Source organism: Marmota flaviventris, chromosome 1 (assembly GCF_047511675.1).
Source record: "Marmota flaviventris isolate mMarFla1 chromosome 1, mMarFla1.hap1, whole genome shotgun sequence".
NCBI classification, from domain to species: Eukaryota; Metazoa; Chordata; class Mammalia; order Rodentia; family Sciuridae; genus Marmota; species Marmota flaviventris.
Genome location: NC_092498.1, coordinates 202,649,474 through 202,665,849, shown reverse-complemented (window position 1 = coordinate 202,665,849; position 16,376 = coordinate 202,649,474). Strand labels below are relative to the sequence as shown.

General features: G+C 43.6%; 1 protein-coding gene across 1 annotated transcript in view; it reads left to right on the top strand.

Annotated features, from left to right (window-relative positions):
• Positions 1-16,376, top strand: part of Fyco1 (FYVE and coiled-coil domain autophagy adaptor 1) — a 75,719-nt gene that overhangs the window by 48,426 nt on the left and 10,917 nt on the right. The window contains exons 15-16 of the mRNA XM_027932065.2: positions 4,664-4,759; positions 15,256-15,466. Coding sequence (XP_027787866.2) covers positions 4,664-4,759; positions 15,256-15,466 — 307 coding nt within the window. The remainder of the gene's footprint in view (positions 1-4,663; positions 4,760-15,255; positions 15,467-16,376) is intronic.

Sequence of the window (16,376 nt, the reverse complement as noted above, 5' to 3'; positions counted from 1 at the left end):
AGGAATGGAAGAAATATCTTCCTGGGTCTCATTCTCCACCAGCTCCAGGGGATGAAGGAAGTAGGAAGAGGTGTGGGCTCCCTTTCTGCCACCCCACAAGATTGGTGCTGTCCTGCCCAGCAAAACTGATGGCTCTTCCTGAGGGTGGGTGTCAGGAATTAGAAGCAGAAACCAGTAGCAACCTCAGAATCCAGAAACTAACACTCAATTTACTGTGAACCAGTAAAATTGTGCACTGTGCTGGATGTTTCCCTTGAACAACTGTCTAATCCTGGTCACTTCCTAATCATTTACAGATGAATAAATGGAAGATTAGAGTTAACAAGAACATACATGTCACTAAGAATCACCTAGCCTGTGCTTCTTAACCTGATCTTTCTGAGTATGAAACTGTCCCAGGAAGCGCCAGTTAAAGATCTGCAGACCTCTAGTTGGGTTTTCAGGCTTTGTATGAATTAACTAATTCAAATTGTCCTTTCCACCAAAGTACAAATGAGTGAAATGTTCTTTCAGGGCAAGAACCAAGAGGCCATGTGAATGCAGGGAACAGTGGACAAATGAATAAATGAAAGTGCTGAGCAAAATACTGCAGGGGAGATGAACCAAAGTCCCCATCTTTCCAAAAGGACTTTTAGGGCAGGATAGCCTTTAGAGTAAGACTGCCTAACGCTGGAATCTTTAAGCTGTGAGAGATTAGTTTTTTTCCAGGGACAAGTCAGCTATGCCAGGGTGGTGTTAGAATGACCAGAGCCTTGTCAAACCTGTTTGGCTGCCTGTGCTCATGAGAGAATCACTCATGTCATGGGGAAGAATGGAGGCCTGTCCCCAGTGCCCTCCATGATCATGCATGCATGCCCACAAGTGTTGGGGGGGCACATATATTTGAGAAAGCATGGCACATTGCCTCTAATGGCAAGTTCTGGGTAGCATAGAAGACTGCAACTGAAAAAGAACCAAGCTACTCGCAGTCTGAGGGGCATAGTTTAGTTCAAAACCACTTTACAAAATGCCTTTTATTATTTGCAGTACTTATTGTACCAAGGGCATTACTTTTCTCTGAAACAAACTTCTCAACTCCAGGGTTAGTACCCAGTCGTATACATCTTAGATTTACCATGAATTATTGAACATCTTCTAAGAATAATTGGGGGGAGAATAAAAGGGAAGTAACAGACATCCCTGCTGCAGATTTAACACTGTTAACTTGCTCATTTTTTCAGGATACCTGGCATTCTCAAGTCAGAGCTGTGGGGTGCCACTGCCAGAATCCAGGGGTGAAGCATTACTGCTCTTGGGAGGAGAGTCTAGCTATAAAGCACTGGTGGCTGGCAGGGCTGTGGAGGATGAGTTCATGGCTAAGATCCCCAGACTGGTGCCTTGATCAGTGGCATCTGGCACTGGTCATGAGGATGGGCTGCAGGTTTGCATGTTGTGGTCAGACCATAGGCCCCAAATCATCAGGATCATCAGGACTCGAGATACTGAAAGTGTTCTCTTGGTTTTTAAGCAAAAAAGGAAGCCAGTGACTAAATGGAAAACTACTAGGAATTTTCTTTATAATGAAACTGACAAAATAATTTAATAAGACAGTAGTAGTAAAATAAATTCAATAGAAAAATATAAAGAAGTACCCCACATACCAGAGTGTGGTTCAAGCCAGCCTTCCACACCTGCACTAGTCAGCATAGCTGTCTGCCATCATGGACATGCCCTCTACTGCACTGTCCAATGCAGTGGCCACCAGCTGTGGGGTGATTGAGTGCTCAACGAGTGGCTAGTGCAGCCTAGGAACCAAGTTTTTCATTTTCTTTGGTTCTGATGAGCGTAACTACTGGCTGCTCTATTGGACAGTGCAGGGCTGGCCTGAAGACCTCTCTAGTTCACAGAGGGAGGCAACCAGAGGGACTGGAAGAGTGTGCAGAATCGCGCAGAGCAACACTCCTAACCATGCAGGGCTCAGCAGGACAGAGGGCAATTGATGGAGCCCTCTGAGGAAGATCATCAGCAAGACTCTGGGGCTGCTGGGTGTTCCTTAGCCAGACTGTAAACAGGCAGAGATTCTGCTTTCCAGGCTGTATGCAGGGTTGAAATTGTATAATAATTCAATAAAAAACAGGCTGAGGCATTTTGATTTGTGACAGATTCCAGCAGGAGGGACCCCACCATAACACCTCACCCCAGAGAGGTGGCCTCTTGGACCGCATTGCATTGTGGGGGCAGTCTCAGCTCCTGCCTTGTTGTGTACTCCCCACTTGATTCCTAGTGGGTTCTAAAGGGAAAGCTTGGTTGCATCCTCCCTTGAGAGCATTTGGTGTAGGAGAAAAACCTTATGCTGAGGCACATTACACAGGCATTTATTGAGCTCAGGCTCTTTGTGCAGCAAGTTGCACAGGAATACCAGCTGACCACCCCCAGAGAGATGAGCAAGTCATTAGACTGCTGTGCTTGTGCCAGAGAGGAAACTCAGCAGGAAATGGTGGCATGTTATCAGCAGTAGGAAGCCACCATATCTTACAGGAAGCCCCACAGCAAGGGGAGAAGGAAGGACTTGCGAGCAGTTAAGTCCATCCGGCTTCTTTTCTAAAAAACCAGCTCAACAGTAAGAAAAGCAAATGGCTATAGTAGGAGATAGGGCGCCCTCTAGTGGTGTTACATGTTCACCATCCTCAAACTTGATCCCTTGACCACCGCTAACAGAGTTGCCATATCCCACAGTATGGGTTTTACACAGCCACTCAGATGTATACATATGGTTACATAAAGTTAAAACAGGCGCCTCATAAAACAACAGTTATCCTTCCAACATGCAATGTGCTATTGAATTCAGGTTTCCTATTTTATTTGGTTGATTTTTATGTTGGTCATGACCTATTAAATTAATAGCCCACGCAATGGATCATGACTCACATGAAAATGCATTGGAAAGGAAATTCTCTGCCTTTAATATTACCTTTGAGACCACCCCCACCCCCATCCACACTTGTGCAGGAGCTCAGCCAAGGCCAGCAAGGTCTTGGGAACCTACCCTGTGAATCAGCTATTTGCAGGGCAGATAATCAGTCATTGGGTGTCACAGGGTGGTCAGAGAGGAGGGTGATGAAGGAAGTGAGAGAATAATAAATTAGGATGATGTTTTACCCCAAATGCAGGAAAACTGGGAAGGCCTACCACAGTTTTCTCTCATCCTATGTTATTTAACTCTTTTTTTTTTTTTTTTTTTTTTTTTTTTTTTTTTGGTATTTGCTCTTTGGAAAAGTATGAAAGCAAATGAAAAGAGACAGCTTGAGTGGCCTCAGGCCTGTCTGCTCTGCTCTGGGCCTCAGCTTCTCCACCTGAGAATTGGGGTGGCACTAGGTGTCCTCTTGAGCTGCTGCCCTCCCAAGCTCCTGTTCTGTGACTGTGTGTATCCTGGGGTGGCGGAGTGGAGATATGGAAGCCAGTACTTGGAAAAGCAAGAGGAGGAGGTATTCAGCAGGGAAGAGTTTAGAAACAGGTCCCCAGCCAGGGAGGGAAGGAAGCAACGAGTGACAAGGCTGCCCAGGGAGGCAGCAGGTGCTGCAGGACATGTTCAGAGCAGGAGGCAACCCCCAGCAGCCCTCCAGCTGGGCAGCAGACAGGCACAAGGTGGGGACACAGGAGCTACATGGTGGAAACATCAACAGCTGCACCCGAGATGAGGGGACCTGACTCACTGGTGGTGGCCAGCATTTGGTGGAAACCAAATCTTGGAGGACACTGGCCTCTACCTGTGAGACGCTGGACCTCCTCCAGCATAGATAGGCTTTGTAAATTTGTAGCAAGTCATCTGCTTTTATGCCTGAGAAATCCTATTAGGTCAAAATGGCTACAGGGGGCCTTGGTATGAATCTGCTAAGCCAACATCTGACACTTAGGGTCTTCCTCCTTCAGGAATCTGTCCCTGGTTCTTGACTTTCATGAAGGCATTCCCTCTTGTCTTTTTCTCCTGAAAGTACTCACTAATGATTTACAGGTCCCTTGGACATTTCCTAGCAAGTAGCCTTTGATTTCTTGGGTCCCTGCAAATGTCAGGGGTTGAACTGCTGTGGTTGGGTCCTACATAGCAGGGGAAACACAGCTGTGGATCCTGCTTTGGGGGAGCATGTGGTCTAGGGAAGATAAGACTCCAAAAAAGGGAAGTAAGGCACCATGGGGCCAAGGCTGTGATATATGTGTGCACTGGGGAGGAGGGGAGGAGGGGATGGCAGATGCCATCATGTTATAAGCACCTACAGCAAAGCCACCTGTCACCTCCCCCATATTCTTGGTGCCGTGCTGCTGCTGCAGATATACCAAGTGTCTGTCCTTGCATCTGTTCTTGTGCCCCAGAGATGAACCAATGCAGGTTTCTCCAATCATGGGCCAGCACTGAAGAGTCAGGAATCAGTGGTACTGGTCACATGGGCCTGTGGGGAAGTCCCTGCTGGTGTGGGAGTGGAGGGTGGCCTGTTCAAATTGATGCCCACCCTCCCCACACCCACCACCAGGACTGCCACCTGTGGTCCTCTTTCTGTCCTGGGGCCTCTGCAATCTAAGGATTCCCATGGAATCTGAGGTTGGCTATATGAACAAGACTGCAGATCTCAGCATGTGGGAACTTATATGCTGATTAGCTAATGCTATATTCTCATTTGTGACATTTCAGGGACACCACATCAAACTCCCTAACTCCTGAGGATACTGAGGACATGCCTGTGGGGCAGGATGCTGAAATCTGTTTGCTGAAATCTGGTGAACTGATGTAAGTGACTGACTACTGAGTGGACCCCCCACACCCCCCAGAAGGCCACTGCTCAAGGCTCTAACCCCACACCAGTGGGAGCTTCAGTTTAATTTTATTTCTTTCTCTCTTTTCTATTTATTTATTTATTTATTGAGAAAAACAAAAAGTCTTTGCTAGCAAAGGAGAATTGCAAGGGACTCCTATCCCAGAGGCTGTGATTCTGACCATGAGCGGGAACAGGGGGCTTTTAAAGAGGTGATTCAAAGGCTATACTCCGTGTTCTCTGTCAACTTGTTAATTTGAGAGATAATCATTTCTGTGATCTTGGGGCCATCACCCAAATCTGAACGACTTTATTTCTGTGATGGGGTGTGCTCAAGGACAGATAACTCTGCCTGGGATGGAGAAGAAAGGTAATCCTGTTTCCCCTGAGATGGGGGGTGGAGATTAGGGTAGGGCAGGGAGAGGAAGAGAAAGAAACATGTTTGTTTTAAAAATAAGACACAGTGGCAGAGCAACAAAGGCTATATTCAAAGCAAAAAGTAGACCACTGTTAAATTTCCCTCTGTCAATTTCTACATTCCATTTCTATGGAAAAATGGGTAATGACATTTCCTGCTGGAAGAGGGTGAAGTTGGGGGAAATGATCCAAAATCCTTTATCTCTATCAGGTGGGGCATGGACAGTTAAGGGTATTCAGCATTAGGGCAATCCAGAGGTCCACAGTGTCAGATGGCAGGTGACTGGACAAGACCTATATAGGGCAGGGATCATGCTAAGACAACAATAAACAAGACAGCAAAGCATTACTTTTTTGTAAACAATTAGTATTTCAGCCAGTCTCTGAAAACTATAAAGATGGTGACTCATAATCATATCAGTGAAAAACAGATTCAGTTAATCTATGTAGGAGGTTAGGACGATTTGTAGGTCTATGAGATCAGGCTCAGATTGACTCAGAGTCAGTTGTGACTCTAGAGTCCTTTGTGATCATTATTATTAGGCACTTCCACACAGGAACCCTTCCTTTATAGCTACTTACTTTCAGTAAGGTTGACACATGGACATCTTAAGCCACGTTTTAAAAAAAACTATGACGATGCTTTGACCATACTCTCCTAGCAGGTGTTTAGGACCAATTACTCAAAACCAACCTTGTTCCTACCTACTGAGTCAGCTGGGATTCTCCAGAGGTCACTCTTGGGAACATGTGTGAAGCCTCTTGGCTCCTTTAGCTTCCTTCTACCAGTGATGCCATCTGCCAAGATGGATCAGAGTCTTGCTGACCATATATAGCTTCTCTTGGAAGCCTCAGGGACATTTCCCTCTCCAATGACCCTCTTCTTTGCAACATGTGCATTGGTTGGCTTCTTGTTCTCTAGGATCCTCTCAATTTCTGGGATCAGCAGATCAGGTGACTCATGTTACAAGGCCCAGAGAGAGGTCCCTGTAGTTCTCTGGGTCAAAATGTTGGCTGTTTTTTCTTGGCCCTTTTACTTTATATCCTGTCTATCCTATAAATGATTATGGCTTATTGTCTCAAATTAATTCCAGTTCTGTTAGAAGTAGTACTTCTGGTGTGCACTTAACAGGCAACGTTATAAAGTTTTATAAGGAAAATAGGAAACAAACAGTAATGCATCTTTGCTGCCAATTTAGCCTCAACAAAGATCCGTATATGTATCAACTCAATTCCATACAAGTTTTATTTTCCTTTGAAACTCTTTCACAAACCTAAATACCTTTTACAGTTTGAGGGTGAGGGAGTACTGGAGATTGAACTCAACCACTGAGCCACATCCCCAGCCCTATTTTGTATTTTATTTAGAGACAGGGTCTCACTGAGTTGCTTAGCACCTCACTTTTGCTGAAGCTGCCTCAGTCTCCTGAGCCTCTAGGATTACAGGTGTGTGCCACCATGTCCAGCTAAATACCTTTACCATTTACGCATTTACTTAAGTTTCCGATTATATCCCGTTTACTTTGAAATCACAGTAATCTTTACAACAAAAAAAGTCTATCTTTTGAACACAACTTTAAATAAGCTTAATTCTAACCTACTCTGTTCAGAGCCATCCTAACGTGGAGAAGAACAAGAGGCAGAGCCTTAACTCAGGTAAGGGTGGCCTCTTGACAAATCTTAAAAAGTGTTTCATTTCTGAATCTTGATCTTTGCTCCTTTTTAAAATATCATTTTACAAAGTTCCCATGTATTATCTCCTGAGTCTCTGAATATCAGTAATATAATACAGCATTATGTCTGAAACATAATCAAACAGAAAGGTTAAGGAGCTCTTTCCTTTTGTGGAAAAAGTGGCAGAATGTTTTCATGTTTCACATTGTCAACCTTTGAACAAATCAGGCTCTCTCCTCAATAACTTCCACAAGTATTTAAATTCCTATCCCAGTGTAAAGAGTAGCACAAAACTTTATCTATAACTTATAAAACATTAAATGACATAAATAAATACCAACCAATTTTGTTATTTCTATATAAATCTGAAGGGGACTATGCTACAGACAATTTTAGTTGGGAGAACACCAACTTGGTAAAGGGCCTTTCTAAGCTTACATTTAACTAAATTTAACTTTTAAAGTGAAATTTAAAATTTATAGCATATGGTAACAATAGTCATAGGTCTACATAGGTTAGCAGTACTAGCAAAAACATCAAAGGGTAGCCTTAGATCTGTGTACATTTAGGAAACAGTGTTAATGATCAGAAATAGATTTAGTCAAACCAAACAGATCTTTACATAACACTCAGACAAGGCTCAGACAGATGTAGTCCTCAGATATATACATAGTCACATATATATATTTAGAGTGTCAACTAGATATATACATAGTCACATATATTTAGAGTATCAACTATATTGTTGTAACCTAAAATAAAAGATATTTATTTGACCATTTACAAACTGGTCATTTAAAAGATTTGAAATCAGGTACAAACCCTAATTCCTCTAAGACTTAGTTTCCCTAAGTAATAAAACCTAACAGATATGAGAAAATTGTCTTCATAAGAGCAGATCAATGTTTCAGACTTTGCTTCATGTAAGTACATTAAACTTTAAATAATAATTGACTGTGATAATTATAGCCAATGTAATAATATACACAAACTTTTTGAGATTCACCTTCCATAAACCTGCAACTTACGTAGACATTCAACAACTTATTTATATCCTTATTTTTCTCCTCTCTTTCAACTTGGACTTTAGCACAAGAATATTAATTTACCATGCAAAATACTTTCTCATCTAGAAACATTTCTTTACCTTCTAATTTTCCATACTAAACTATATTTCCATACCTATAACTTTCTTATATCTCTTTTCTAGTTTGAGACCCTTTCTTAAATTCACATTCTAAAGCAATCCTTGTGAATATTATCTGTGCATTTTATGTACACAACAAATTTCATCCCAGGAGAGGGATCAGACAGTCTGGCAAAATCGAAAGCTGTGCTTTGGTCTTTTTTCTCCCAGGTGGCATTCAAGGGGTTGGAGCATAGAATATTTTCTGAGCCTGACCTCTCTCCCTCCTTATCATTATCACAATGCCATCGACTTTAAGTGAATTCTCCACTGTCAGTTGTACCCAGAGGCTCCTTTTGAGACTTTTGTTTATAGTAGACATATTGATATGCAATGGAAGAGGCCCTTCTCATCCTTTGCTTTAGGCTTCCTTGAAGATGCCTTTGCAGAAGCTGCTGACAAAAGGTGGGTTGGCCTTTGTTTCTGTCATTTTCTTTTCTGGGTGCAGTTGCTTACCCTGCCAGTCTTCCCGTGCATTTAGTCTGATGGGAAACTATCATAGCAAGAATCACTCTGCCTAAGTGATGGGTACCCCCTGGCCAAATGGGGTGTACTGTCAAATCTTAAAAGGGGAGACTATTCCTGTCCCCAGATCATAGACTAACGGTGCTGGAACCTACAGCCATGGCCTTAGTGGCCAGCAGTCTCCACCCACCCACCCACCATGGGCAAAAGGGGCTAGAAGGCAGGACAGAGGCCAAGTTCTCTTTGCCCACTTTTCTACAGCCCAAACAGCTTTCCTAGGATTTTTTTTTTTTTTTTTCTTTTTTCCAGCCCTAGGCTGATGTCCTTGACCCACAGGGATATGATCTGTGACTGCCTGGGACCAGGCTGAGACACAGAGCTAGAAGTGCTAGCACTGGACTTAAAGGATTTAAATCCATTTTTTTTAACTCTTTCTCCTGGTGTCCTGCTATCCTCATACACCAGAGGCAGTGACTTTTGGCACCTTCAAATTAGTTTCGGCCTATTCAGACTCCTTATCATGCAACTGCATAAATGCCTGATCTCTTCCATATACTTTACTTCTGAACAGACCAACTTCCACTGCAAGATTGTATAATAATCCAGAAAACTACTCAAAGGCCTGATTGTGTTATAGACAGGCTTATACCTATAGGTGGCCCAGTCAGCCAAGATCTCTCTTCCCAGGAAGAGAGTCTACTGGTGAGATCATTGTAGCATGGCCCATGTCTTAAAGGGCCAGTAACAGATACAAAAAACACGGAGACATGAGGGAGGATCACCGAAACCATGGCTGACAGATGAGAAAATTTAAAACAGACAGAACTGCACATACAAATTTCTTCCACTTAATTAACCTCTGACAGACCAATTGCAAGATTGCACAAAAAAGAGACACAAAGACAGACAACCAGAAAGGATCCCCAAAACCATGGCCAACAGATGGGAACCTTTAAAATAGACCAGCCATGATCTTTCCCAAGAGACTACCTATAGATCAACACAGTATTGCCCATGTCTTAAAAGAGGCAGTAACAGAGACAAACAAAAACACAGACAGACAACCAGAGGGAATTCCGAAACCCAAGGCCAACAAACAAATGAGAACCTAGGTCAGACCGGAAGGAGCATATATCCCTTGGTTCTCAACTCCTTCTTAACCATGACTCCTACACCAGTGGAACCCACAGATGTCCCCCCACAAAGAGAACTCAGATGTGTAGAATTGAGGGTCTCAGCGTGCACACTGGGGGACTTCTTACCAGATGGCCAAGGATGTATCATGACTTTACAGAATTCCGTTTCCTTTTTCTCAAAGTGGACCACAGTAGAGCAACCTATACCCTTCAGAGACAGAAAGTAGGAATTCACCAAAGCAAAGGATCTTCAGCAGCTGCTGGGATGGTCCTTCAGTCCCTCCCTTTACTCACAGGAATGGCTCTTTCAGTGCCGCCTGAGGCGAACTTACCCTTCACCTAATTCTTGATGGCTCTTAACAGATTTGCCACCACCAACCATCCTCAGCATAGAAGTGGGGTCCCTTGCAGAAGGGACCCAAGAAAGCTGCTCTGGGATCCCTTCGTAGTTACCTAATTTGTTGCCAAAAGTTAGGTCCTTATGCCAATCCAGTAATGGTTTTGAGAAGAAGAAAAAAGAAGTTTTATTGCTTTGCTAGCCAAGGGTACTCGAGAAACACCAGGGACTCCTGTCTGAAAAGCTGTGATTCTCCATAATTGTGTGTGTGTGTGTGCGCGCGCGCGCAAAGATTCATGTTTTATAGCATATAGTGGTTAGATTTTGACAAATAACACAGTGCAATCACCATTATGGTTAAGATACAGACTAGTTCTCTCACTCTGCAAGTTCCCTGTGCCCCTTTAGGGTCACTTCCCGCCCCATACCCATGTTCTTTATGGCAAACACATTCTCCAAACATTAATAAGTTTCTTTGGGAGTAACTTTGCAATGGGTATATGCAAGGCCTTAGTGACCTGTGTGTGTGTTCAGGGAAATTGAAACAAGGGGATGTTTTTTAAAGACAGAAGTAGGGGATTGCACAAGTTATCATGAAATCATAGCCCTTGGGTATAATGATCATTGACAAAGGTGAAGTCAATCCTAGGATGGACAGACATTTTTTGCAGAGGTATTTTCTGTGTAAGGTGGCAGTGGACTTTGGAAAAGATTCTGGCAGTGTCTTTTGTGATCTTGTTATCAGCCGTTAATATGAGATTCCCCTTCTTCACAGCCTTCTGGATTTATTGATGTATTCCTTTATGAATGGACAGAAGTGACTCCATTTTTGCTCAAATAATTTTCACAGTAGCCTTCCAGTCTTTTTTATGTGCATATATACTTACAGGGGTTTTTTGGCATAAATATTTGAAATCTTATTTTCAGAGCATTTTAAACTCTGTAGTGCAATATTTTCCCCCAACATCATTTCTCCAGTCTTGAGTGCAAGGACTGCATAACAGTGAACAGACTCATTTATTTTTTCAAATTTTTTGTAGTTGTAGATGGACAGAATGCCTTTATTGTATTTGTTGTTTTGGTTTTTGTTTATTTGTTTGTTTGTTTTGTTTTGTTTTGTTTTTTAATGTGGTGCTGAGGATCGAATCCTGTGCCTCACACATGTTAGGCAAGCACTCTGCCACCGAGCTACACTCCCCAGCCCAAGACTTAGTCATTTATTGCCTAATATTAATTCATTATTACATGCCGGGTGCTGTGAGTACATCTGTGTACAGACAGTCAAAGACCCCTGCCCCTGTGGTGTTTGTATTTCACCAGAAATTGACAGATAGTAAATGGTAAAAATAAGAAAATATTATATTTTATATTACAAGGTCATGCTTGCAACAGAAAAAAAATGAACAGAGAATAAAATAAAAGAGAAAGAAATCTGAGATCTTACATAGAGGGAAACTAAGAAGATAAGACTTGAAATAAGTCCAATGTCCTCTCCAAGGGAACAGCATTTCCCATGGAGGGAGCGGTCCATGTGAAGCCCCAAGATGGTGACACCTAGCATGATCAGGGTGCCCAGAAAGGGCCAGTGCAGCTGGTGCAGAGAACGTGAGGGAGGTGGAATCAGAAAGGGAACAGAGGTCCATGTCACGTAGGACCTTGCCAGCCTTTGTAAAGGCTTTGGCTTCTAATATAAGAGAAACAGGAGCCCAACAATTAGCTTTAGAGCAGAAGAGTGACTTATTCTAATTTATGTTTGAAAAGGAATCAATCTTTGCCATGTGAAAAGCAGAGTCTGGAGGCCTGTTAGGAGGGTGCTGGAGAAATCCAGATCCCTGGACCAGGTGGTGGCAGAAGGCAGAGACAAGGTCAGGTTCTGGATCTATTCTGAAGACACAGTCTCCTGAAGGATTAGATGTGGTCATTAGAAAACAGATAACACATCCAGCCAATTCTCAGGTGATCCTCAGAACATTCTTGAACAAAGACTGTCTTGAATCATGGGACAGACCAACATGAAGAATTAAATAGCTGCTCACAATCTGCTGGTGTTGGGAGAGTAGGAAAAGTCTGCTTCATCCTTTCTGGAAAGCACCTTGGCTGCAAGATGTACCCACAGCTCAAGTATTCTGTATTCCCTTTGACCCAGTAAGCCTATGTCAGGGAATTTATTCCAAGAAATAATAATTAGACATGCAGAGGTAAAGCTACCAGAATGTTTCTTGCATGCTACTCACAACAATGTCAATGAGAAGCAGTTAAAGAGGACGTGGGCTTTCATGAATAGTGATGAATTTTGCCAAATGATTTGCGCGTCTCAGTTGACATGGTCCTAGGCTCTTTCTTCCTTTGCTGGCTAATAATGAGGAATTACACTGGTGGATTTTCAAACACTGAACCAATCTTGCTTACCTGAGTGAAATCCCACTTGGCCACGGTGTATAATTCTTTTAATGTCCTGCTGGATTCAACAAGCTACCCAAAGGTAGTTTTGCCAGATACAGAATTTACAGTTAATAGTACTTTTCTTTCAGCACTTGAAAATGTGGTGCCCCTCCTTTGGCTTCAGTGAAGCTGAGAAATGTCCTGTCAATCAAATTGGTATCCCCCCCCCCCCCAAAGATAACACACTTTTTTCTCTGGCTGCTCCTAAGATTTTTTAGAAGTTTAAATGGGATAGGTTTGAGCCTGAATTTCTTTTGTGTTTTTCCTACTGGGCTATGTTTAGTCCTTAAATCTTTTTTGTCTTTGACCAAATTTGAGAAGATTGTAGGCAGCACTTCCTTGAATATGTTCAAATGTCCAGTCTCTTCCTCTCCATTTGGAACTCCAGCAATACGAATAGTAGATAGTTTGTTATGGTCTCGCAGGTCCTTGAAGCTCTGAGGTTTTTTGTTTGCTTGTTTCCTCGTCTCTTTTCTCTGTGTTGTTCAGATCTAGCAGCTTCTCTTTTTTATCTTCCATTTCTTTAGTATAATTTTTTTCATTATTTCAAGAATATTTAGATTGTTATGGAGGCATTTTGATAACAGCTACTTTAAAAATCTTGTCAAAAGGTTAGGAAATAATGAGAATACACAGAACCCAAAAACCTATCCTTACAGAGAACAGTATAAAATGAATACAAAGAGTAACCCAGCTGAGACCTGTGAATAAAATACAAGTAGAAGATGCTACCCTGGAATTTATTTATTTATTTATTTTTGCCTCTTTCTCTTGTACCCACATTGTAAGAGAATCTGAAAGGTTGGGTTATCTCCAAACACAATGAAGTTGTTGGTACCTTTGGTGCATGTAAGCTAGAATTCCTGCAGTCATTCAGTAGAATTGACACTTTTATTTGATTCTGGTAGACAGTGGGCTTCTTAAGATTGGATTTGGGACTGGGGCTATAGCTCAGTGGTAGAGCACTTGCCTAGCATGTGTGAGGCACTGGGTTCAATTCTCAACACCACATAGAACGAAAGAAGGAAGGAAGAAAGGAAGGAAGGAGGGAGGGAGAGAGGAAAGGGTCATGAACAACTAAAAAAAATTTTAAGAAAAAAAAAAGGTTGGATTTGAGCATAGATGGAAACAAATCCTTGGTTTGTCTTTATGGGCACCTCCTTTGAAGAGATGGAATATTGTCCTTCTTGCAAAGTAGATGGTGTCTAGAAAGAGACAAGACCCAGTCCAGCTGGTACCAAGGAGAGTTCTGGAACATGAGATTAGAAGGTGACCCAGCATCAATGGGGCATGCTTTTTACTTAGTAATGTGATAGGATTTCCACATTCTGAGAAAAGACTCCTTCCCAAAATGGCTCCTTCCCCATACACATACATTCTCTCTTAGATTCTTGAAAATTGTAAATATTGTACAACCGCTTTATTAGAAATAAGCTTAAATTAATACATGGAGAAGTATTATATTGATTAAATTCTCACAATGGTGAGTAATTAGAGCTGTTCTTTACAGCATTTGGTTTTATTAATCATTGGTTTCTCTTCTCCTTGGCATAGCTTTGGAGAGTTATTCCATTTATCTCCAGGGCTTTGGAGGCAGCTTGATCTCTCAGGGTCATTACTTGCTATGCACTCTTAGACAAGTTGCCTAGCCTGTCTGGGCTTTAACTTTATTACCTGTGTTAAAGGGATCCGTCATTTATTTTCTCCACAGAATGCAGTCTGGTATAATAGAAAAATAATGGCTTTGGATCCGACCTGTGTGAACCCAACTTAAGTTTCTTAATATTTATAAACCTTAGTTTCCTCATTTGTAAAATGGGAACAAACATGCCTTTCCCTCTTTGTCATTGTGATAACACCTGAGGTGAGGTCAAGGGGCAGAGGGCAGGGGCCCGACTTCACAATGGAGGAAATGAGGCTTGGAGAGTGAGTGACTTGCTGAAGGGCACATCTCTGTAAGTGGACTTCTGCCCAGAAGGCCTGTCTCCATGATCCTGCACTAACATTGAGCCTCTGGAGCTGCCCTGTGCAAGAGTGGGGCCCACCCAGCCTGGGAGGCCTCAAAGCTGGAGGAGCAGGAGATTCCCTGATCATGTCAAGGTCATCTTCTGATGTGGTCCCTCGCCAGCCATAAGATGAGGAAGAGCTCTGCAACAGATCTGAAGTGAGCCAGCCCCTCAGCTCCTCACCCAGGTCACAGAGTCCTGCAGAGGGCCCCAAAGCAGAACAGCTCCCTCAGCAAGCCCTCCCCACTCCTGGGAGAGGCTCCCCCAGCCAGTACGAGGCAGAACCAGGGGCACAGCCTCAGCAATCTCCAAGCCCTCCAACCATCCGACCAGATGGGATACTGGTGTGGGACAGGAGGGCAGGTGCCCACGTGCATTCCTACAGGGGCCCTCCTCCGAGAGGAGGGACTGAGGGAGTGGGGAGGCATGCACTACTGAGGTGAAACCAGGAGCCAGGGAGGTGGAACGAGAAAGGGCAGAGAGGCAGTGGACAGCCGGGCAGCAGGCAGCTTCAAGAAGGTGATGGAAAACAGACCTCGTCACTCACACACTGTCCATGAGTGGCACAGAGAAGGTCATGTGTTCTCTCCGCTTCACATGGGCAAGGACTGTCATCTGTATATTTTGGCGCTATGACCCAAGTGCCTGAAACTGTGCCAGGAGTGTAGTGAGCACTCAGGGAAAGCTGTGCATCCCATAATTTTCAAGGGTACCGAAGGCTTGTCCATCTCTGAGCCACAGATATCCTGGCCAGTGGACACAAACACTTTGCCAGTGGATCAGGTCCATCTCTGCATTTTTATTTCAGGATCAAATTACCACTCACAGTGGAAGAGATTGCCAACTTTGGGGAGGGTAACAGGGAGCTGTTTGTGAGATCCAGTACCTACAGCCTGATCCCCATCACTGTGACCGAGGCAGGCCTCACCATCAGTTGGGTCTTCTCCTCTGATCCCAAGAGCATCTCCTTCAGCGTGGTCTTCCGAGAGGCAGAGGACACACCACTGGACCAGTGCAAGGTAGGCTGGGCTCCTGCCTGGGGGCCTCATGTACATACCAACATGCCAGGGCAGCCCTCTCCCAGAGAAGGCTCTGCTCTCTTTGAGCAGGCCTTATCCGGAATGTTCTAGGTTATGTCATACAGAGCAGGCAAAGCACCTGGGGCTTATCCAGCTTGGGGAAGAAAAGACCCAGAAGCTCAGAAGAATGCTCTTCAAATGTCTCAGGGTCACTCCTATGCCTGACAGATCCATTTTGACCTTAGGATAAATCAGTAGGTGAAACTTAGGGAGAACACAGATGTAGGACACAATTTTTTTAAAAAAAAATATTTTTTAGTTATAGATGGTCACAATACCTTTATTTTATTTATTTTTTTATGCAGTGCTGAGGATCGAACCCAGTGCCTCACACATGCTAGGCAAGAGCTCTGCCACTGAGCCACGACCCCAGCCCCTCCCTATAGGACTCAGTTTGGAGGATGATTTTCTCACAGACTTGTGCAAAAGCAGGAATGGGTCACCTTGGAAGGTGTGAACTCTCTGCTCTGGTTATTAGCATAGGGTATTCTGCATCTCATCTGCTAGGATAGCAGTAAAGACAGCCCCGGTTTATCACTTGGAGGTGGGGCTAAGAATTGGTGACACATGCCAGTTCATGAACTCCTACATATTCTAGGCAGGGAATGTTGACACTGTAGGGACTGTGGTCCTCACCTTGGGCGGCAATGTTAGAAACATCTGGAGAACTAAAACCCTGAGGCCATATCACTAAATCAGAATCTCCCAGCCTTTCCTGTGGGATTCCAGTAAAGAGCTCAGGTTGAGAACCACTGGTACAGATAAAGGGGCTGGAGCCACAGCAGAAAGGATGGGTAGAATCCAGAGCACAGGGGCAGAGGGCATCGGGGCTCCAGGAATGGCTGATCCA